The sequence below is a fragment of the Balaenoptera borealis genome (assembly GCF_965194805.1).
Source record: "Balaenoptera borealis genome assembly, chromosome: 4".
In the NCBI taxonomy this organism is placed as follows: Eukaryota; Metazoa; Chordata; class Mammalia; order Artiodactyla; family Balaenopteridae; genus Balaenoptera; species Balaenoptera borealis.
This window is the reverse complement of record NC_138861.1, coordinates 76,014,988-76,039,611: the sequence shown is the minus strand read 5'-3', so window position 1 is coordinate 76,039,611 and position 24,624 is coordinate 76,014,988. Positions and strand designations below refer to the sequence as shown.

General features: G+C 43.4%; 1 protein-coding gene across 4 annotated transcripts in view; it reads left to right on the top strand.

Moving 5' to 3' along the window:
• The window catches only part of KIT (KIT proto-oncogene, receptor tyrosine kinase), an 84,793-nt gene that overhangs the window by 16,843 nt on the left and 43,326 nt on the right, over nt 1–24,624 (top strand). For all 4 annotated transcript variants that reach the window (XM_082390125.1, XM_082390123.1, XM_082390124.1 and 1 more), the window contains exons 2-3: nt 19,832–20,101; nt 23,537–23,818. In XM_082390125.1, coding sequence (XP_082246251.1) covers nt 19,832–20,101; nt 23,537–23,818 — 552 coding nt within the window. The remainder of the gene's footprint in view (nt 1–19,831; nt 20,102–23,536; nt 23,819–24,624) is intronic.

Sequence of the window (24,624 nt, the reverse complement as noted above, 5' to 3'; positions counted from 1 at the left end):
TGAGTTTCCTCCAGTTGGCCATTGATTTAAGTTACATACTAAAAGGTGACAATTTTAGAATTGGCCCTTTTTTCCTCCTGTATTTAGGGATAGCCATTATTCTAAAGCCATAGAAGGAAGAAGTAAAGCTTTCTCAATGGGTATATTGGAAACTTTTTTTTTTTATTCTGGAAAATAGAGTAAGATCATTTTCAGACATTCCCTCTGGTTTTCTACAGAGATTGAGAAGAAATCATTTCAAAATGGGGCTGGTCATTAAGAATTCTTTGCAAACGGGTAGCAGGCTTAATGTATTGCTCTAAGTGAATGTCACCCAAGAAAAATTAAGGGAAAAGTCAACACTCATTAAGCAAATTGACCAGCCAAGTGTTTTGATGAATGTCGCAACAAATTTGAATAAACAAATTTTGTCCATTAGTGTGCTTTTAGACCAATGTGATTGTTTTGGTCTAATTATTTTTTATTTTGTGTATTCAAATGTAGAATGGCTGCAGAATTTACAATTGCAGCAATTATCTGATTAGTAATTTAGAAAATTGGTGAATAGTATCTGACTACTCACCAAGAAATGCCTGGCATTTGATAGGGCTGGTGCAGGACCACATACAGTCTAAGGAGAAGCCTGTGCTGCTTTCTGTTTCTCACCCACTGCAGATGAGAGCCCAGAGGCCGTCACTGGGTTAGCATGGGCTGTGGACATGGGCTCTGGGCCCTCGGATGTCATGCACCAGATTGAGGTCTGATGTGCTACAGAAGTTGTATTTGCCACCCAGTGTCACTATTCCAGAGTCCTGTAGCTGTGACTGGTGAATTCTGCAACATTTCCCACTTCTAAAGCTTGGGGATTCAAGAAATCTGTGCCCGAGTGGCTGCCAAAGCTTGTCAGGGGGACCCAGTGTGAGGCCGATTTCTAGGTGTAAAAGCCAGGCAGATTTGCTCACTCAAGAAAATCTGTTTTGCAGGTTTGCTTTGAATTCCAAGATACAGATTCTGGTAAAAAAAAATTTTTTTTTGCTGCATTAATGCCACGGGTTTCTCCTGATAGCTGCCTGCCTTGCGGGGGAGGGGATAACTGGTCCTCCACGTGTGGTCCTGGACCCGAAAGCAGCAGGATCACCTGGGGCTTGTCAGGAATGCAAACTCTGCCTTTCCACTCCAGACCAGGGGGCGAGGCCCAGCGGTCCCTTTTACCCAGCTCTCCAGGTGATCCTGGTACAGACTAAAGTTTGAGAACCACCAGTCTTCAATGCAAAAATGATTGGGTTTTGTCACAGCGTTGGGCAGTGATCGTTAAAAAAATATTAAAGTTCGTGTGACCTCTTGAATGTCAGGCGAGGGTGCAATTCTCAGTTCTCTTTTTGTGGCACTAAAAAGATAGATAGGAGTTTCAGTTGGTCCAGACAGGAAAGCAGACAACTGCAGTACTGTGGGACAGTGCCCCGCAGAGGCTGCAAGGGGCCTTCGGAAAACATGCCATGAACCAGGGGGAGGGGTGATGGGAAGGGCCCCTCCTGGTGATATTTTAAAGGAATCAATGTGATCGTGTCCCTCTCTGATTAAAACCTTTCAGAGACTTCCCAGTGTTCCTGGAATAAAGTCTGTCCTTGTAGATCCCATCCCACGCCTCCAGTGGCTCCTCTTGATCTCCATTTTGCAGATTACCTGCCTCATCCTTTGCTGTCCATGCTTTCTTCACTCCTTAAAGATGTCCTTGTCCCTTGGAGCTGCAGGAACCACCCTGCCCCTCTGCCCACTGCCAGGGGCACTGTGTTTCTCCCTGGTCTCCTAGTGCACCTCAGACCCCAGCTCGCATGTTTTCCTTTGCAGTCCTTTCTGACCCCCCAGGGTAGGTCAGGTCAGCACTCCTTGTGTACAGTGCACTTCTTCACACTCCGCACATTGTAATTATATAATTGTATAAATTATTGGTTTTCAGCTCACCCGTGGAGCTAAATATAAATTTATATAAATTCCACGAGGGACCCTGCCTTGTTTCCCTGCTGCCCAAGGGCCCAGCCCATGGCAAGCATTCAAGAAAGATTTTTAACTGAATGAATGAATGGGGGGGGGGCAGTCCCATTTTTATCCCTAGGACATGTGGGCTGGTGAATGTATGCAATTTTGTTGGAGGTGTCACCTAATGAATTCTATTTACAAGAGCGTATTTGTCACCATCATCTAATCCCCCTGCTAGAAAGGTGAGTCCCTTGCACAGTGGCAGCAGAATCTCATGATTTGGTTCTGATTTGGGGTCTGGCCTGTGGACCACCCAGGAGAAGTTCTTGAGTATTATGCTTCCAGGGATATGGGAAAGGAGGGCAATCCTCTGACCTTGGAGATGTTCATAGTACCCAGGCCAGAAGCCAGCAGCCCGAGTGGTAAAGGTGGCACCTGCGAAGTTTCCAGGGAAATGACTGTTGTCCCCAGTCCCCTCAGGGCTTCCTGGAAGAGCTGTCCACTCTGCTCCTAGAAGTTGATTTTGGGGCAGCTTCTTTCTCCCCACCCACTTTCAGATCTATTTGATGGAAGAACAGAGATGGCGCTCCTTTGCCTCATTTTGGTCAATTTGTCTTGACCTGGGTCAAGCCAGGAGTTTTCATTCCTATTCTAGAAGGTGACAGCATGGGAGTTACTCCCAGAGGCAGCAGCTTCAAGGTGGGGGGCATTTTGCCTCCAGTCGGAAACTAAGTAAGCCTTACATTGATAATTCATGGAAGGACTGGCAATGGCACACATGGGTGTAATTTATAAAAGTACACGTACTGAGAGCAAGGGCTCAAATTCTTTTTAAAGATGGAGATTTAAGATCTAGAGTGGCTTGCGGGAATCTTGCTTTTGATAGAGGAACTGATAATCTGCTATTTGCCAATTAATTGATTGTTTTACATTTGGGGCTCAGCATACTCTCTTCCAATTTTTTTTTTATGTATTTATTTTTGGCTGTGTTGGGTCTTCGTTGCTGCACGCGGGCTTTCTCTAGTTGCGGCGAGCCGGGGCTGCTCTTCGTTGCGGTGCGCGGGTTTCTCATTGCGGTGGCTTCTCGTTGCGGAGCACAGGCTCTAGGCGCGTGGGCTTCAGTAGTTGTGGCACGTGGGCTCAGTAGTGTGGCTCGCGGGCTCCAGAGCGCAGGCTCAGTAGTTGTGGCGCATGGGCTTAGTTTCTCCGTGGCATGTGGGATCTTCCCAGACCAGGGCTCGAACCCATGTCCCCTGAACTGGCAGGCGGATTCTTAACCACTGTGCCACCGGGGAAGCCCCTCAGCATACTCTCTTATACCCAGTGTAAACTCCTGTTAGATTTAGTGAAACATAATAAACACAGTAAGTTTTGGAACAAACATAAACACTATTTCTCACTTGCGACCATTTATTGAACATAAGGTAGGTATAGGATTTGGAGATAATGTATGAATCCTGATGTATCTCACCCCCAATTTATAGATGTCAAAACTCTGAGGCTTGGAGAGGTCAGGTAACTTCCCCAAAGTTTCACATCGCTCAGCTTGGAATCTGCAAAACGCACACCTTTTCCATTATATTTCTGTTGCCTCCTGCGCCCATCCAAGCTCAGAAAAGCACCATCAGTCTCCAGTCTCTGAGCTTGCTTCTAGACTTGAAAATATTGCTGAATAAAGTTACAGAAGTCGCAAGATGACTACAAAGAACTTCAGGATACCCTTCACTTAGACTCTCCAATTAACATTTCGCCACATTTACTTTGTCCATGTATATACATATTGGCTTTTCTGACCCATGTAAGAGTTAAGTTGCTAACATGCTCCCCTGAAAACCCATCTGAGCCTCAGCCTTGGGTTTGATGAGAACACTGAGGCCGCCCAGGCTGAGTTCCTTCTTCTGCCCCCCACCTGTGTGGTCTTCTCCCTGGCCTCTGGGCTGGGGCCTGGCTCCGAAGAGGGACCCTCAGCTCTCTTTCGCCCTCAGCCCTAGTCCCCAGTCCTTTAAATTTAATTCAGACCCTAAAACCCATCCAACTCCCTTTCTGGAAATTGGCTCTCTCCAGCACCTAACAAACAGAACCTCTTCTATGGCAGGGTAACACAGGCAAATAGCAGGGGGCTCCCTGTATGTTTCTACCTGTTTCGTGAAAAAGTGGGAGACCAGGGACTTGCCCCAGCTTGTTACCCAGGGCTGCAGCTAGACTGTTTGGCCCCTGCTAATTCAGGTCTCTTTTCAAGACAGTTACCAATGCTGGTAACTTTTTCTCTGTCAACTGCTTCAGATAAAATTGCTTTTTTTTTTTTTTTAAATTGATACTTTTGTTTTTACTTCCTTTGTTTTAAACCAGCCCTGTGGCTATAAACCGACATTTTGAAAGTGGAACAGGAGGAAAAAACATTCTCTCTGCTCCATGTATGGGATGGAGGGGGAGGTACAATTTCCCTTATCTGACAGGTCTATTAAAAGCAGAATTTAGCATATAATCACTCATAAAATGTATTGATTTACCCATTATGGTGAAAATTAGCTTAAATATCTATTTAAGCCAAGTATTATTCCAAACATCTTTCAAAACTAGAAAAGCAGAGAGGCCTTTCAAAAATGTAGATCACATTTGAAGGCAGAGTTTAAAAACTGCCTCAGGAAAACACCTCAAATGTCAGGATAAATGGATAAGCTAAAATATGATATTTACATACAGTGGGATACTATTCAGCCTTAAAAAAGGAAATTCTGACCCATGCTAACAACACAGATGAACTTTGGAGACATTAGGCTGAGTTAAGTAAGCGAGACACAAAAGGGTAAGTATTGTATGGTCCCACTTACATATGGTCCCTAGAGCAGTCAGATTATTGAGGCAGAAGGTAGAATGGCGGTCACCAGGGGCTGAGGTGAGGAGGTGATGGTGGAATGGGGAGTTATTCTTGAATAGGTTCAGAGTTTCACTTTGGGATGATGGAAAAGCTCTGGGGATGGATAGTAGTGATGGTTGCGCTACATTGTGAATGTATTTATTGCCACTCAAATTTGTATAATTAAAAATGGTTGACATGATTTTATGTTATGTATATTTTACCACCAAAAAATGTTTTTTAAATGCCCCAGTTGGCGTATATTTATGTTCGCGAGTGTAAAAACATTGACCAGACAATCCCTTGCTTATTGGTATTACATTTGATGTCATTAGAATGAAAGGCTCTAGAATTAGAACCAGAGCTTACGGGTGTCACATATTTTTATTTCTTAAAGTTTTCATTTGCTGCTAACACAAGCTCATTTCCCCTCCTGAGCCTGGGAACTGGCATGTTGAGGAATTGTCAATTTCTTGGTTGGAGGAAATGGCATAGTGATTGCAGGCCCACACTCCACCACACATGTCCAGGACAGAGCTAACATGAAGGCAGTTTACGCCTCACAGGTCCTTCTGCAGGTCCTTTCAAGGGTCTAGCTGTTGCCCTCTGTAGAGCGTGCAGCCAGGAGGTCTGCTTGGAGGTGAGACACGCACACGTCTGTTTTCCTTGGTACGTGGTAGGTCTGGGGTGAAGCTGGCCTTTGACTAGCATGGTCGACTTTCCATGCTCTTCTTGCCGTGTTCTTTTCACTTGGCTCTTTCTTGTTCTTCAAGTCAAGGAAGTTAATGTTGCAAGCAGTCAGGAGCTGCCCCACCCCAGCTTCACAGATGGTAAGGGTCTTGTTCTGTTGTTTATTGGATTTGAGTTCTTCTGCTTCTTATCTGCTGCTTATTTCAGTAAGTGCTTTACAGAATTCAAAACGTGGAAATCTACGTATTTACAACAGGAGCTGCACTGGGCTATCAGGAAAAACCCACTGGAAATTAGGACGTTCCTCTTTTCTGCTGCAGGGATGGGTCCTCATACATTATGCTTGTCAAATCCAGACCTCATCTGACTCCCCAGAGACCCACTTCATAATGGCCGTGCGTATCTTTGAGATCAAAAGGGGAAGTCCTGCTCCCTCAAACATCGGGTTGTATTTTTCTTAGGATGACTGAGTAGGAAATATATTAAGTAGCCCTATGTAAGCCTTTGCTGCTGTGGATGTAGGCATGTCCAGAAGAAGTTTTGCAATATAATAAGCTGAGAAGGATCCTCCTTTCATTGTCGAATGGGTGATAACATGCATCTCCACACTTACTGTTCACTTTATAAGATGTAAGAGCCAGGAATCAAGTTCCATGTTTAGGCCCTTATTTAATTCTGTGTTCAAACAGTGGTTTAAAAACAAAGCAGGTGATTAGTTATATTATTTATATCATAAGAGAATCACTGCTATTCATTATTGCCATAAATAGTTGAGTACTTATGTCCAGCCAGTTTTTTTTTTAAATAAAGGGTTTCTTTATTTTGACCCCATTATGGCCTAACTATTTGATTACAGATCCTAGAATCTTAGAGCTTTTGATGGCCTCTTTTTAGTTTTTTAGAAGAGGAAACAGACACCTAGAACCTAAGGGACTTGCCCAAAATTTAGAATCCAGAATTTCTCTATGTCCCCACCATTACATTTTTCATTCACTAACTGCTTCAGAGCAAAAATGCATAGTTACACATCTTATCTAAAACGTACAAATATTAAATATCTTAGCAGACACCAAACAGTAATTTTGCTCGTGCCTCCAACCTGGGAGAAGCTTTGACAGATGTCGTACCTTTAGAAGGCATTTATTGGAAGCCTGAATCCTTGCTTCTGAGTCCTCTTAGTAAGTTTCCTTAGAAGAATGCAGAACATCTAACATCTCCTTGATCTTGGATATGCTTTTCAAACAGCAAAAGCAGCCTGAGGGCAGCTTCTCTTGCCCCCAGATGGCATGCTTGTGATTGGAGAATTGATGGAAAGAAGGAGTTGAGTGTTCAAGTACAAGGAAGCTCCCAGTTGGGCATCGTTGAGGGATCTGCGTGGGGACATGCTTTATAGCAGAGAACGAGGCCTGCGTGATTGGCCCAGGGATCACAGTAACAGCCAGAAAAGCAGAAAATACACATGCTACAGGAAAGGTGTGATCAACACAGGTGATTTATTAGTGCTGGGTTTGTCCATGTGGTTAAAGGCAGAAAATAGAGGGGCTGACTCGGCCCCCAGGAGGAAACTGCTCTCAGGAGCAGAGGCCGGAAGGGCCCAAACCACAGGTGAATCCACCGCGGCTGAAAGCCTGCAGAAAGGTGAGCCAGTGTGGGGGGGGAGTTGGGGTGATGTGGCCCAACCCTGCCTCTCCAGAGAAGGGCACCCCTGTTTGCACTGGGGCATCCCTTTCTAGCACCAGGGAGCCTGGTGAATCACTCTTGCTCAGACGTCCATGAGAGTGTGGGACCCACATGTGGTAGCACAGCTCCTTTGTGCCACAGATATTTTTCGGAAAAGAGCGTGTTCAAAGAAAGAGGGGCTTAAAAATAGTGTTTTTACCCCGCCTCAGTCACCTCATGGCCACGTTCATCAGCCCTTGAGGTCAGGCAGTAGCCGCCTAGGCCTCTCCAGCCAGTCTTGTGTCGTGGTCTTCTCGGCTGGTCACTGCTCTGTGTCCCTGATTCCCATTCCTTCCTTCCTTTGCTGTCCTCCCTGGCTGCCTGCCCCCTTGGATACTCATCCCCCCACCTTTTCATGCGAGACCTCTGGCAGCTTCCATGTCTTCCATTTCCCCATCAGCTACTGCCTTCCTGCTCACTGTCAGGAGTCCTCCCTCCTGCTCTTCCCCCTCCTCCCCTTGCCCCCTCCTCCCTCCCCTCCTCTCCTCCCCCTCCTCTCCTTGACGTGCAGTCAAGGCTCCTCGTCTCCCACATCCCAGGCCTGCAGTACTGTCAGAGATTCTGGCAGGATTGGGTTCTCGTGTGCAGCCAGGGTTGCAAATGAGTGATATAGGTTCCATGACTCTCCATCCCTCCTCCCTACTGCCAGTGACCAGTCCTTTGTGCTGAAGACTTTAGGGCTGGTTCTCTGTCCATTTCTGTTCCCCCGCCTGCTGCCATGTCCTCCAAGGTTCTAGCATCCTTCTAGAAGTCCCTCCGCACCCTCTAGCCTGGAATTTCCTGGTTCTCTCTTACCAGTCGAGTCATCACCATCTCCACCCTACTGTAGCCACCTCGGGCCTTGTCATTTCCTTCTCGGCCCCTCTGTTCTTTGCACTCTCCACTCCCTCCCTGGATGATTTTATGGGCACCCCGGGATACCACCCCCTGTGTGCTGGTGAATATGTCTGTGGCCCTGACCTCCCCTGCTGCCCCCGCCCCCATCAATTTGCAGAACCTTCCAGCTGCCACCTGCTGATCCAAATGCCTCTAAATCAGTTTTTCCCCCTCCAGTCTGTTGGCACCCCATCTTCTCATAGGTGTAAGCCAAAAACAGGGGTGTCTTCTTTCCTTCCTCTTGCTTCCTTACTGCCTAGATCCGCCCATGCCGAGGCCCCGTACTCACCCAGTAAACACCCACCTCTCCTGTCCGTCCCATACCTCTGGCTTATGTTCTCATCAGCTCCTGTCTGGATCTAGTCTCCTAGCTGTCCTTGTCTCTAGTCCTGTTCTGTCAGTACTATCCTTCACTGCTCCCAGAGGGGTCCCCCCAAAACACACACCAGTAGCTCCCCATCTGGGCAGGCTCACCTCCTTACCATGACAAAGACCCTACTGGGTCTCTGGCCTCACACCTTGATGCTGCAGGGATTTTGAGTGACACCTGACTTCTAAGCATGCGTCTTGCTAGTTCTGTGACATTTGCTCCTGCGGTTCCCCAACAGATAGACCATCTGTGCCTGCAGTCTGACCAGGTCACACCCATTTTTTTTTTATTTTTTTTAAAGATTTATTTATTGATTGATTGATTACTATGTTGGGTCTTCGTTTCTGTGCTAGGGCTTCCTGTAGTTGCGGCAAGCGGGGGCCACTCTTCATCGCGGTGCGCGGGCCTCTCACCATCGCGGCCTCTTTTGCTGCGGAGCACAGGCTCCAGACGCGCAGGCTCAGTAGCTGTGGCTCACGGGCCTACTTGCTCCGCGGCATGTGGGATCTTCCCAGACCAGGGCGCGAACCCGTGTCCCCTGCATTAGCAGGCAGACTCCCAACCACTGCGCCACCAGGGAAGCCCCCACACCCATTTTTTAATCTGAGCTCTAGGAATCCTTTCTGACCCCTCTTTTTTTTTTTTTTTTTAATTTATTTATTTTTGGCTGCGTTGGGTCTTCGTTGCTGCACGCAGGCTTTCTCTAATTGAGGTGAGCGGGGACTACTCTTTGTTGCGGTGCGCGGGCTTCTCATTGCGGTGGCTTCTCTTGTTTCAGAGCACGGGCTCTAGGCACGTGGGCTTCAGTAGTTGTGGCACAAGGGCTAAGTAGTTGTGGCTCGTGGGTTCAGTAGTTGTGGCTCGTGGGCTCTAGAGCGCAAGCTCAGTAGTTGTGGCGCACGGGCTTAGTTTCTCCATGGCATGTGGGATCTTCCCGGACCAGGGCTCCAACCCATGTCCCCTGCATTGGCAGGGGGATTCTTAACTACTGCACCACCAGGGAAGTCCCTTGACCCCTCTTCTTGCCCACACACTCTGTTGCCCTTTTTGTCTGCTCTTGCTTCATTGTATGGTCACTATGCGTGTGAGTTCAGCTTCCCCGCTGGGCTGTCATGCCCTGCTCTGTATTCCTGGTCCTCAGCCCGACCCAGGCCAAATGGTAGGAGCTTAATTACCATTGCATCCGTGAAGACACGTTTCTGAAGTGCTGGCTTTGTTACTGAGCCCCCTCTCTGCCACTAATGACTATCGCTCCAGTTTTTCTTTCTCTGTCCTTCGGTTCCCTTCTGTCAATTAGTTCATAATCTTTACACCAACATTGAAATATGCTTAAGGAGCTGCTTTTTTAAAAAAAAGACTGTGCTGCAGGATGTCTTTGTTATTGATATTTTGTGATTTTAAACTGACTTTCAAATGGCTGATCATTTTATAATGGTCTGTTGCCACTGCTTGAAACCCTAAGCTGTCTCGAATATGGAAACAGATTTTGTATAATCACTAAATATCCTGGACCTAATGTAGTACCAAGACCTGGCATGCAGAGAGGAATTTTATTTTTAGAAGCTAAATACAAATTTGCATTGTACCAAGGAATTGTTTTTTTCAGGCCCCGAACATAGGGGTATTACAGTGAGAGACTTAAAGGATGGTGAGGAGACTGTGTCAATTACCTATTGTTTATCTCATGTCTACACCTGAGTAGATTTTAGCAGTGAGTTCTATTCAGTTGAGTACTTTAAATCTCTATGTTATAAGATTAAAGATATATCTGAGCTTTTCTCTTACCCAGAAAATCCTTTGGAAAGTGTTCAATTGTGAATTGGAATTCAAGTGATCCATTTAGGACTGTTCTCAAACTTGTCCGTGGAGGTGCTTTTAAAGGTTGGAGATGGTCGGGATTTGGGTGGTGTGTTTGTGAGTATGTAGTCGTGAGGCAGTTCAGTTTCTTTGAAAGCTCATGTTTTCCCCCTGAAAAAAATGCGTTTGATTTTTTTCTTTCTATTTTATGCTATGTATTATAATATAAAAGGATGTTTACTGTTATTTGTCACTGAGTGAAATTGACCTTCAAAAAGACTGTTAGCAAACACCCTAGATGAGGAAAGCACTGCTCTGTAAGATGATGTCTCAGATTATCTTCCCATATCCTGCACCTCTGCATTTCCTATACGTAGTCATTCCTTCGCTGTGCACTTAGTGAGCACATGCTGTATTCCTGATGCCCTGTGAGCCCTTTGAGGCTAGTGATGGCTACAGACCTGGCTTTGGATTCTGAGAGCTCACAGTTTGGGGGGTGGGGGTGGGTGGGATGGGATCCTCATAGGATGAGCTTTTCCTCGAATACACACACAGACACGGGCACATGCAAACACACAGACAAAGACTTCCTGGCTTAGCTCTCAAGGCCCCTCCCCCTGGAGCTTTTCGTGATCCTTTTGGGCAGAATGATAGCTGCTTCCTTTGAGTCTTGGGACCTGTTTGTGACCTCTCAGTATTTTTGTTTCATTTGTATTAGATTTGTCTCCTACACAAGGCTGAGTTCCTCATCAGCATCTGGTTCACTACCATGGTAATAATTATGCAATAGATGCATGTTGACATGAAAGATGTCTTAATGGTTCTGGTGGCGTGGCCTCACCACAGTGGAATGGGGGCCATGCTGGATCCTCCATGGCGTGGCTTCCTCCAATTTGCGTGGGGATCTGGAGTGGATTCACACTCTCCCTGTCGCTGGGCAAGAGCATTTTTAAGGACTTGTGTGGTTTTCACTGAGTTCATACCCCCAACCCCAGCTTTATTCTATTTGCAGTATCATCTACTTGTTTTCAAAAGCCTCATGGGTGTTGTGGGCAATTACTACGATCCTTCCATCTTGATTTTTATCCAGTTTACTCCTATGGGAATATAAAAGTGTGTCAGAAACAGTAGGATATACAAATCATTAGCCCTTTTATTACGAATTGTGGTTGAACAGTATGTGAACCAGAGAGGAGCTGAACTACAGTGGAGGTTTGAGCTTTGCCTTATTCACAGCTCTACTTCCCCAAAACTAGAATAGGCCTCTCTATGTGGGTTTTCTTCCCTGCCATTATTTCGCCTGGTTCCTTATATTTGTGTCCAAAGAGGAGAAGGTTTTGAAATGACTTCCTTACTTTTAACCCCAGCTATAAATTCAGTCTTTGCAGCTTTAGACATTTGTGAAGGGTATAAAGACCTTAGGAGGACAAGTTGAGAATCCAGATTGATTAACAGTTGACATGGTCCAACCACTACTGAAGGTGGTTGGGGAGCAACCTGTGCTCAAGCCAGTCGCCCCGACTTACACAGGTCATTAAGAAGCTTGTACTGTAGAAGCCCACTCTGGACTCGAGTCTTTTAAGCCACAGATCACAAAAAATACAGGTCTACCTTGAATGGTTTATTTCACTTAAGAAAAGAAAGATGGACGGCTTTGTTCTTTTTGATGGAGAAACAGAACTTTTTCTTTGAGTTTGGGTTGACTTTGAGTTTGGGTTGACTGATGGGAGTTCTCAGGCAGTCTGAGCTGCTGTCTTCCCCATACACCACACCCACAATATAAGGCCTGCAGTTTCTAATTTCAGTTTCTTTAAACGTAGTGCCTGTGAGACAGTCAGAATGCAGACTCCCCCCCCCCCCCGCCCCCGTGTTTGTGAAGTGGAGACCCTCCCCCAATCTTCTAATGTTTCACCCACATTTAACTTGAAGAACCTGTAGGGTTTTTTCAGTTGAGCCACCTTATAGAGTGTTGCTTAGTTATCAGAGAATCAACAGCTTTCCCCAAACACACACACACACACACTCACACATGCTCATATTTCATCAATTTTCATAACATGTACTTACATATAATATAGTATCAAGTCCAACTTCCATAAACAGGTTTGAGAATAAAACCAAAGGACTCAGATAGTGTGAGGAGAAGAGCAAAGATGTACAGGAGAAGAACTCTAGTAGCCTTGAGCGTTCAAGTCTCTTGGGCAGTAGTCAGTGTGGTTTAAAATTTCTAGCTTATTCAGCCCAGAGCGCTAAAAGAGGCTTCTGCCATGCATGACTACTCTGTATAAGGTAGTAGAGAGCTGGGAAGAAAGAGAGCTGGTGTTCAAGCCCTCAAACACAGCTGTGTGGAACAAATAAAAATAATAACAGTGATTAATTTTTTAACGCTGTGATTTAAGATAAACTTGGGGGGCCCACAGAGGCTACTACTAGAGGTCAGAGTGGTCAGATAAGAAAGAGCCCAGGTAGCTGAGAAAATTTGAGGCTTCCCCCGTGCCTTGAAGAATTACTGATTTTTAAAAAACTTTAGTTTTTAAAAAAAATTGTGGTAAAATATACATAATATAAAGCATACCATTTAAAAGTGTCTAATTCAGTGCCATTAGAGTACATTCACAATGTTGTGCAACCATCACCATATCCATTTCCAGGACTTTTTTTTTAATCATCCCGGACAGAAACCCATTAAACAATAACCCTCCATTCCTCCCTCTCCCTAGCCCTTGGTAACCTCTATTCTACTTTCTGTCTCTATGAATTTGCCTATTCTTGATACCTCATATAAGTGTAATCATACAGTATTTATCCTTTTGTGTCTGGCTTATTTCACTTAACATAATGTTTTCAAAGTTCATCCATGTTGTAGCATATGTCAGAATTTCATTCCTTTTTATGGCTGAATAATATTTTGTTTTATGTATATACCACATTTTGTTTATCCATTCATCTGTCGATGGACAACTGGGTTTTTCCACCTTCTGGCTATTGTGAATAATGCAGCTATGAACGTTGGTGTGCAAGTATCTGTTTGCATCCTGATTTCAATTCTTTTGGATATGGTTGAATTTTACACTAGAAAGAGGTTACAGAGGGTATGTTGGTATTTATCTTGAACTATTGTTAAAATCTTGCATTGTTGACTGTTCATAAGTGCCCTTTTCCTCCTTATTTGTGCTTCTTGAGAGCAAGGACTGTTTCCTAGGTCCAGCACTTAGCAAGGTACCTGGGATAAGTATTTGCTGAATAGGTCCTGGAGTTCCTAGCCCAGAGCCATGATTCATTATAGTACTTGGTCCCCAGAATGGTGGGTTTTGCCATCTATCATTTTTTGGGGGGCTCATTAATTAACATGTGTTCAGGAAACAGAAAGCAACTCTTGATATTTTTATTGGCCAAACATAATTAGGGAAGTATATGTTCAAATGCAAAGGGTCCTGATATAGATAAAACCCAATTCAACAAACGTTTGTTGAGAACTTGCTATGTACCTGATATATTTCAAAATGTGTGATTCCAGAGCAATTTCAAAGGTCAGTTGGAATAAATTATTGGTATTGCTTTTTAAATATAATAAAAGTATGTGTGTATATATGTCTGTGTTTGTATATATACGTATACACACACATATATATATGTTTTAACAGGAATCTCTAGTTTGTTTTTTTTTTCTTGTGAGAGCATTATAGTTTGGAGACAAGAGAATAATATCCACAGCCCCACTCTGATATAAGCTCTATTTTCATTTTATAGTATGAGTTTGAGGGTTGAACTTATCATTTATTTTGAAAATAAAACCCTGAATGTTTCTGGTGGGGAATATTTAAAAAATTTATTTTTTAAAACTCTAGAAGTAAAGTGCAAACTAATGATATCAAATTTGGAGGTATCCATAGTAGTTTTAATGGATGAATTAAGCCATTCCCTTTTCTTAGTGGAGCAACGGAATAGACAGTTGTGCTCTTTTGGGGATTGGTCGGAAGACTGTTAGCATCTGTTACAGGAGCTGGGTGTTTTGGAACCTGCCCTTCCTCCAATCTTTTATATGTTCAGGGATTGAAGGGAATCTTTTTTATGACTATGCTAGGGAAAAAAGTACAATTTAGGATCCTTACCCTGAGGGCCCTAAGACCTTGCAGTAGGTAGAGAAGGTAAGATATAGATGTAGACCACTGTGGTAACAGCAGTAGAAGTCAAATGGGTGATGGGGCTGAACATGTTAGAGGGATTTAGTGGGGACAGGTGATCACGACCTGGAGTGGTTAGGGAACAACAGCCGTGAAGACAGGGCTTTCCGTATGACAAAGAGGTGAATTGGTGGAGTAGCTGTGCCCTGGGGACATGGGCAGAGAGATGGGCATAGCAAGGACTGAAGCGTGTTTGCAGCGTCCTTAGCCTAAGGGTCTGTCTGACTGGAGAGGCAGGTTGGGTCCAGAGGAAACAGCTAGAAATTAATCCCGTGAAAATGCTTTGTAAGCCGCACGTGATGTCAGTGTTAGCTGCTGCTTCCTCTGTTAGGGGTTTTGAGGCTGGGAGTGGGGTTGTTGAAAAAGTGGTGTTTTAGGCTGATGGGTCTCAGGGTTATGAGGTTGGATGATTTGGGGGTGGGGTGAGTGGAGGCTGGAGGCATGGAGATTTTTCAGGAGAGGATGTTCTCTCCATGACACTGTAAATGGCTAGTCTGGGGTGGGACAGCAGGAGTGGAAAGGCATACAAGGATGTGTGGCAGAGGCTCTGCGGAAAGATTGCTATGATTTTACTGCCAAGGAGGGCGAAGTCAGGCAGAAATCTGCTTGGGAAATGATGGACCCATTCACATCCATAGGAAGTAAGTCAGAACTGATTGGAGGGAAGATAAGAGATTCTGTTTTTAGAATAATTGTGTCTCGTATTTATTATGTGTTTTCTATGTGCCTGAGCACAATTCTGAGTGCTTTACATAACAGCTTTATGAACAGGTGCTGTTACTGTCCCTACTTTCAAGATGAGGAAACCGAGGCAGAGATGATTGGTAACTTGCCTAAGGATCACACACTTAGTAAGTGGCAGAGCCAGGATGCAAATCTGTACAGTCTTATCTCTAGAGATTATCATACTAACTGAAGTAAGTCAGAACGAGAAAGGCAAATACCATATGATATCACTTGTATGTGGAATCTAAAATATGACACAAATGAACTCATCTACGAAACAAAAACAGACTCACAGGCATAGAGAACAGACTTGTGGTTGCCAAGGGGAAGGGATGGAGTGGGAGTTTGGGATTAGCAGATGCAGCCTATTATATATAGGATGGATAAACAACAAGGTCCTACCATATAGCACAGGGAACTGTAATTTCAACATCCTGTGATAAACCATAATGGAAAAGAATATGAGAAAGAATATATATGTGTATAACTGAATCACTTATAGCAGAAATTAACACAACATTGTAAATCAACTATACTTCAATAAAATAAATTCAAAAAAATTTTAGAGACCTCAAAAAAAATGAGAGCTCTTACCTAGGATGCTTTATTGCTTCACTGTAATAACTAGCATTTATTACAAACTGCCCAGTCCTGTGTTAAGCTCCTTGTGTGTATTTATCGCATTTGATTTGCATTAGAACTCTGTGAAATGAGGGTATTTCTATCATCATTTTCCAGATGTGGAAACTTGGGCACAGAAAGCTCGAGTGGCCTGCCTTAGGTCACACAGCCAAGCCTTGCCTACGTTGGGGTGGCAGGTCTCCAGAAGTCAACAGTATTTATTCAGCCAGGTTGTAGTATCTGCATATGCCCTTAAGACCCACTCATGAGAAGATTGAATTGATTGAAATATATTGCAATATAAATCCTTGAGAATTTTTGCAATCAGTTTACTGTCAACGTCGCTCATATGGACTAGGAAGTACTCCTTTTTTTTTTTTTGGCCGTGCCACGTGGCTTGTGGGATCTTAGTTCCCCGACCAGGGATTGAACCCAGGCCCACAGCAGGGAAAGCACCAAGTCTTAACCACTGGACTGCCAGGGAATTCCCGGAAGTATTCCTTTTTTAAAGGGGATAAATAATTGAAATAATAGCGTCTCCATTTACCGCTGTGCCCATTTTCATTATTTAATGCACTGTATGACTTTAAAAATAATCCTAACCACTTCATTCCCACATTCTGGCTCCTTCATTTAGATACTCAGCCTAGTGGGCTCACAGTCTCGTCCATAGCACTTCTCATATTGTTGGTGCTCAGTAACATTTTTTTTTTTAAACATCTTTATTGGAGTATAATTGCTTTACAGTGTTGTGTTTGTTTCTGCTGTATAACAAAGTGAATCAGCTAAACGTGTACATATATCCCCATATCTCCTCTCTCTTGCATCTCCCTTCCACCCTCCCTATCCCACCCCTCTAAGTGGTCACAAAGCACCGAGCTGATCTCCCTGTGCTATGCGGCTGCTTCCCACTAGCTATCTATTTTACATTTGGTAGTGTATATAAGTCCATGCCACTCTCACTTCATCCCAGCTTACCCTTCCCCCTCCCCGTGTCCTCAAGTCCATTCTCTATGTCTGCGTCTTTCTTCGTGTCCTGCCCCTAGGTTCTTCAGAATCTTTTTTTTTTTTTTTTAGATTCCATATATATGTGTTATTAGCATACGATATTTGTTCTTCTCTTTCTGACTTACTTCACCCTGTATGACAGACTCTAGGTCTGTCCACCTCACTACAAATAACTCAATTTTGTTTCTTTTCATGGCTGAGTAATATTCCATTATATATATATGTGCTACATCTTCTTTATCCATTCATCTGTCAATGGACACTGAGGTTGCTTCCATGTCCTGGCTATTGTAAATAGAGCTGCAATGAACATTGTGGTACATGACTCTTTTTGAATTATGGTTTTCTCGGGGTATATGCCGGGTAGTGGGATTGCTGGGTCATATGGTAATTCTATTTTTAGCTTTTTAAGGAACCTCCGTACTGTTCTCCATAGTGGCTGTATCAATTTACATTCCCGCCAGCAGTGCAGGAGGGTTCCCTTTTCTCCACACCCTCTCCGGCATGTATTGTTTGTAGATTTTTTGATGATGGCCATTCTGACTGGTGTGAGGTGATTCCTCATTGTGGTTTTGATTTGCATTTCTCTAATGATTAGTGATGTTGAGCATCCATTCATATGCTTCTTGGCCATCTGTATGTCTTCTTTGGAGAAACGTCTATTTAGGTCTTCTGCCCAGTTTTGGATTGGGTTGTTTGTTTTTTTTGATATTGGGTGCTCAGTAACATTTGGTGATTATGGTTGAACTTACTGTTAATCTTCTGTGAATCAGGGCTGCTGAGCATCTTCTGATCTGGGCGTGTACTTTGCATGACATCATGGAGCTTCAATTGATGCCGTGGTTGGAAGGTGCCCAGATGAAATATTTGTCTGGGTTAACAAAGTGGAACTGGGAATGGTCATTTATACACACCTTCAAGGGGCAACTTCTTCCCTTCTTTAGAGCACCTTTGGTCTGTCCCTCTCCATGGATTCTGTTTCTTCCATCTTCAAATGCCAGCAGGCCTCCTATTTTTTTTTTTTTTTAACTTTTAACCTTGTTTGACTACAGATCTATTTCTTCTGTGCTTTCTCCTGCCACAGCTCTCTAAGAAGAGGTCTACACTTGCAGCCTTTAACCTTGAAGCCAACAGAAATTCCCACTCAATTGAAATTGGATTTCCTGTGGTGTCTTTCTAACCAAGTCTGGGGAGGCTTGGTTCATTCCCTTTGACCTTGCTCAGCCTCTGCCCTGGGACCCACCCACCTTCTCTTTGAAACCTTTTGTGTGTTGCCTGCCTTGCCTCTTTAGCCTCTCCCCTTCCTTTCTGGTGGTCTCATTTTCAGAAATGTCTTTTGACTCTTTCCTACCCACCCTTAGCTGGTAAGATCGGTACTCGTTGTGTTCCTCTTTTGTCTACAAACCCTTTCCTTGGATTATTTGTTCGTGTCTTTTAACTTCACAGGTATAACTCTTGCTCCACCATCGGAATTTCGGGTTGTCAGGTGAGGAGTCCATCTACCGCCCAGGTAGCACCTGGGAGCAGGTCTCTTGCTTCTCCCGTCCCTGTCCCTTTCTGACCCTCCCTTTCTATCTCCATCTCTGCCCTGAACTTGTGGAGAGGCTCCTGGTATGGCCTACTCCTGCTGCCACCCCTTCCTCTACCTGGCTTGGATGGCTTTTGCTCCTCCTTTATAACCCACGTCAGTTCTGTCTCTGACCTTGTATGTGTGCAGGGGGCACAAATCCCAGGCACATGAACCATTCCCCCCATGATCCTGCAGAAGTGGCTGAAAGCCCCCCAGGGAGCTCTGTTCTCCTGGTGCCCCAGCCCGTCTCACCCAGGTCATATGTGAGTCAACCTTTTGTATTTTTCATGGCACTCTAGCCACTAATGTGCTCTTCCTCTGGCGGTGTCAGATCTTCCTCTTTTCGTCTCAAATCCTTGCTGTGGGTTCTGTGGCTTCTGCCTACCTTAGGACCAGAGCTTTTCACTGGTTTCCCTGCATCTAGTTGACCTCTGGTATCTCACTGTGCATGAGTGTCTCCGTGGTATGTATCTCTGGTACATGTCTGTCTTTTCTTTCTCCTCTTCTGATACTGTGAAAATCCAGCCCACTTCTTTTTCTTTAGCCTAAAGCTAAACCTTGTATCTTTGTTTCATTATTCTGACATTGAACACTGTGTACTTTAAGCTCTGGAAGTGTAAGGACCGTGTGTCCCATTTATGTGGATTTTCTCCCAGCACCTAACAATGCTTTTGTAGATCACAAGTAATGAACAGATACTTGCCTTCATGCTACAGATGCATGCGTACACAAATGAATGAATGAATTGGCTGCTGTGAATTTTCTAAGGTTCAAGTTTCATATTCGGAGCCTATAGTTTATATCTTTAAACTAGTTTCCTATGTAGGAAACCTCTCTAGGCATTAGGTTGATCAGGCCGCAACCCAACGTAGGCCAGGAAATCTCATGATCTGACCATTAAAATAAGATTTTCATTTTCTGCCTTATTATTTGAAACTTACAGATAGTCCTTTTTTGATGACCATCACCATATAAGGAGAATTGCATAGAAATAACTGAATTCACAAAGTTTTAAGAAAAAGCCAAGTTAATCATGATCATGTACATTTTGCTTAAAGAGTGACAGCCCAGTAGTTTTTTTTTTAATAGTGCAAGATTTTGTTTTTGTTGTTTCTAGACTGGGTGTCAGCATGTCAGTGTCATTGCAATGGCCCATGTTCAGAGTGGAAACTTGACCCCGCTGTGTGTTTAACCCAGAGAAGGCCATGGCATCCAGCAAGTCTTGGCTTGCATACCAAGGGTGACCCTCAGGATTAATTGAGGGTTGCAGAAAATAACTTAATTTTCTAGATGAACTTGAGAAACTTTAAAAAGAACTCTCTCCCCATAAATAGCTGGGCAGCTTTGTCCTATTTTTATTGTCGAGTACACAGAAGATGGAAATCAATATTGGAAGAAATCCTTATTTCGCCTAAGAAAAAGATCACATTCAACACGATTTTCATTTTTCTTGGCAGGCTCTTCTCAACCATCTGTGAGTCCAGGGGAACTGTCTCCACCATCCATCCATCCAGCAAAATCAGAGTTAATTGTCAGTGTCGGCGATGAGATTAGGCTATTATGCACCGACCCAGGATTTGTCAAGTGGACTTTTGAGACTCTGGGTCAATTGAGAGAGAAAACATACCCAGAATGGATCACCAAGAAAGCAGAGGCCACAAATACAGGCAATTACACGTGCACCAATGAAGGCGGCTTGAGCGGTTCCATTTATGTGTTTGTTAGAGGTAAATGCTCAGCTTTCTTTGATGCTATACTTAGAGAACTTTATATCCTGTCCTTAATTAGGGATGACATATAGATGGCTGAGTCATGGATAAAATATTACTGGCTGGGTCTAGGAAGCATAAGACAAAAATTTTTTTTTGTTCGTTTCCCCCGTCTTTTGATACATAGTGGCTTTGGGTATGACTCCAGCTGAAGGTCTGCAAGGCTGTGATACTCTTCCTAATGAGATTACAATATGGTTTAGCCCATTTGTCCTGGTGATGTGAGTAAACCCTGAGAATAAATTAGGCCCTTTGGGAAGGCGGCATTTTAATGCCTTGAGATTCCAGATACTCCCACTTAGTAAAAACACTTCAGGGAACTAAAGGCCTAAACAGATCAAAGCTTCAAATGAATTGACCCACTTTTAGGGAGTAAATTCCAGAAAAATAACTCAGTTGGCTAAGCACCCCGTGTCCTTCCTAGGTTCTTAATAGAAGTCAGTTCATTCATTTAAAAAATTGTGACCTCTTAGAAACAAAAGGAAAATGTGATGGTTGGATTTCTGTACCTCATCTCATGTGATGAATGCAGTGATTCATCTGTGTTTGTGCTTTTAATATCCTTGTCAGGAGGAGATTTCCTGGGGGGCTAGGGGCAGGGATAAGGGAGGAGTCTCTTTTTGCTGATGTAAAAACTGAAGCACTTAAAGCTTAAGAGACATACCCACATTATAGGAGGAGAAATAGTTTCAGTTCTAGTCCTGGGTTTGTACCTGGCCTGGGGTTGTCCTTGCAACCTCATGCATGGTATTGTGGAAGAGGACCGAATAAATTTATCCTAGATTGTGGATCTGAGCCACCCCTAGAGTCACAGTTCCTCACGGCAACACTTGGATGAGATCGCCTGCTCTGTCTTCCTTATGTAATTGTTATCAGGGAGACAAAATTGTGCAAATTCTAGTTCTGTCAAGGGTTAGTAAAATTGCCTCTCATGTTCTCTGTACGGAAGGTTGCCGTGAAACTGACGCTGCCTCGCCTTAGTTTATCTTTTACTCTTTCCTGGGTGGGTAGCTGCAAAGGAAGACGCGTTGAAAAGCCACAGCTAGCCTCCGGGTATGGTTCCATAATTGTTGAGCCGACCATGTCCTGTTCTTTGACATTCAAGAAGGTACTCTGTAATTTCCAGGTGGTAATGAAGTATCATTCTGCTTATGAATAGGATGGGTAGACAGCTGAATAAATAGGGAAACTGCTGCATTAGCCAAATCAGTCTCACAGAGCTCACAGATTTTCTTGATGGGGGAAGTCATCCCCAGTAACTTAGAACTGTACTTAATTATTACCGATTTAAGATGTTCGGATGCTTAAGTAATGTGTCTTAAACAGCAATGAAGGAAATTGGGACATTGCTGTAGGAACTATGACTCAAGTGACTGAGAAAGAATAGGTGGAAAACTAACCAGCTATAGCCTCGAACCGTATTTCAGCCATTATGAGATAATTTGTTTGCAGAGTAACTTAGGAAGGCTGGGAGGTGCATAATTTGTTTTGGAAAACTCTTTGAAAATTGATCAAAATTATATGATAAGTATATTTCAATTATGTCATTGATTTTTGTGGGACACCCGATTTACAGATGGAAAGGACAATTAAAAAACATTTTAAGTGTAATCTGTTGGCCCAACCCTGTATCTGTATTATCTTTACACAGTAGAGGCGGCAGCATATTGTGTATACAGAATGAGGTTTGTATTTGCTAATATGAGGTCCCAGTTGACCGGAGGCTTTCCCAGTCCATGCCTGGTGTCCTGGCATAATTATTAAGAGTACCCCTTTCAGTCACAAATATCCTGGTTTGGACAATCAAGTATTTGCCATAGCATTTCTGAAACTCATAAACTCCCCGTGTTCATATCAATTTATTTGATTTCTAGAAGTTCTATTTATACATATCTTTCAAGGAATATGAATAGAGTGAGACCCACATGTTATTTATACTGTGTGGCCTCCTGATAGTTTTCTAGATTCTATTCAGAAGCTGGAAGATCCTGGAGACTGGGAACTCTGGAAAGAGGCCCACGCGGAGGGGTTAGGGTTTTGTAGGAATGAAAACACTAAACGACAATTTTATGATGATTCAGTTTTGTTCATTTTCAGTCTTAATTTTACTCTATTGTTACTTATAAGCTGATTGAAATTTATCTTAATGAAGAAAGAATTGTGTGGAATGTCCCTGTGCTCAGGGTGTTCACCGGGTTGTTCTTAGGAACTTTCTGAAACCCGTGTTGTTACAAACAATGGAGATGCTGGTAATTCTCTCACTTTATAAGGAAAAATATCTGGACCCCTCCAGCTCCTTCTCCACATTGATGTACTCTGCACTGTTACTACTGATTATCATACAAGCTTCAGGCTGACCCATATTCCTTTCTTCTTAGCACATCTTGAGTACTGATAACACTGGTTAGTCCCCTTTTTAAACATTTCTTATTTTTTTCCCTTTCCTCTCATTGAATACCCTCACATGGCTCCTAGATCGTGGTCATTTTGCCTCCCTGTAAACCTCTGTGTTCTTCTTTTAATTCATAGACTCTTTCCCATGCTTCTCCCTTAGTCTTGGAGGCGTATAGTACATATTTGACTTTGAAGTCAAGCACACTTGGGGACAAATGAGGCAAGTTATTGTATCACCAGAGGGAAATTATTTCACCTTTCTGAACTAAATAGGTCTTCTTACTTGTTAAATAGATTTTAAAAATATATATATATGATTAATTCGGAAACTGGTACAACAAGGAAGTATATTTGGACACTTTTCAAAAAAGTGATAAAGGCTCACACAAAAGTAGAAGTTGTGTCAATTAGATAAGATCAAAACAAATTCCAGATTGGACAGTAGGTGGGAAAGTCCTGAACAAGGTATAATTCCACTTTTTCCCATCCTATTAGATATCATCAGGCTGGCTTATTCTTGGCCCAGTTTCTTTGGAGTGTTCCCTGCTGTAGAAAAAAAGTAACTATTACAGTAAAATATTCCCAGAGCTTTAAGAGTTCAAATTGTGGTATCAGTCAGACCTGGCTTTGAGTTCTATCTTGCCATTCCTGGGCTGTGTCACTTAAGGAGAGTTACTGTTTTTGAAACTTCACTTTATCGATATAATGGTGATAATGATAGCGCCTGTCACATAGTGGTGTATTGAGGATTAAATGAGAACGAGAAGTGTGTAATGGTCCAGGCTTAGTGCCTGACACATGGAAAGTGTTTACTAAGTGTTAACTCTTCCTTATTAGTATGATTCGGATAAATTCTACTTTTGTTTGCGAAGAATAAAGTCAGCAGCCATTTGGGCCACTAGGAATTGTTGTTATGAGCGGCAATATTTTAGATTTTTATAAAATGTTTTCAGTGTCTATGACCAGCCATTCAAACTACTGATTGTTGATATGCTGTAGATCCTGAGAAGCTTTTCCTGGTTGAGCTTCCCTTGTACGGGAAGGAAGGCAACGACACGCTGGTCCGCTGTCCTCTGACAGACCCAGAGGTGACCAATTACTCCCTCACGGGGTGCGAGGGGAAACCTCTTCCCAAGGACTTGACGTTTGTCGCTGACCCCAAGGCCGGCATCACAATCAGAAACGTGAAGCGCGAGTATCATCGGCTCTGTCTACACTGCTCGGCAAACCAGAAGGGCAAGTCCGTGCTGTCGAAGAAATTCACCCTGAAAGTGAGGGCAGGTACGGGCCCTTGTTTGCTTTCTTCTGGGAGTCGGAGCATCCTGTGATCTAAAAGAAGACTTCTCTCTTCTCACTGGTCCAACTTAGTATGTCACTCAGGTAGCTTCTCAGATCGTTTCCCCCAGCCTCAAAATAATGCCGGCTGCTTGTGAATACTTTATTTCACAGTCTCCATCCCATGTGTTGGGTCCATGACCACCTCCAGCTGGGTGTGTCTACCAGGGATGGGCATTCAGATGGTCCTGGGGACAGTCTTTAAACCTACTGACATCAGGACATCCCAAAGTTTCATAATTGCACAAAGTGTTCCTTCCAAGAGAAACTCATTGGGAAGCCTTAGTTACACTGAAAAGATTAGCACACAGTTATTCACTCCTTGATTTACTATTGATCTATGAATTGACTTCCTCCTCAGCTATTTAATTTTAATACCTTCTCAAACTATTCACAATCTGAGGAGGAAAGTACCAGCTGACTTTGGACCTTGTTATTAATGTGGCATTATGTAGAATATTTTGATAGCTGGAAGATACCCAGATTTTTGTATTTCAGAGATCATCTAACTCAACACCAGTTGGCATTTAGCTATTGCGTAGTTTTTATTAAGGCTTTTGAAAAAGGATGCTCTTTGGAATTAAGGAAAGTTTGATTATTTTTAAAACCTGTGATTTTAAGAAATAAGAAGTTATTTTTTTTTTTTAATTATTATTTATTTATTTATTTATTTGGCTGTGTTGGGTCTTCGTTTCTGTGTGAGGGCTTCCTCTAGTTGCGGCAAGCGGGGGCCACTCTTCATTGCGGTGCGC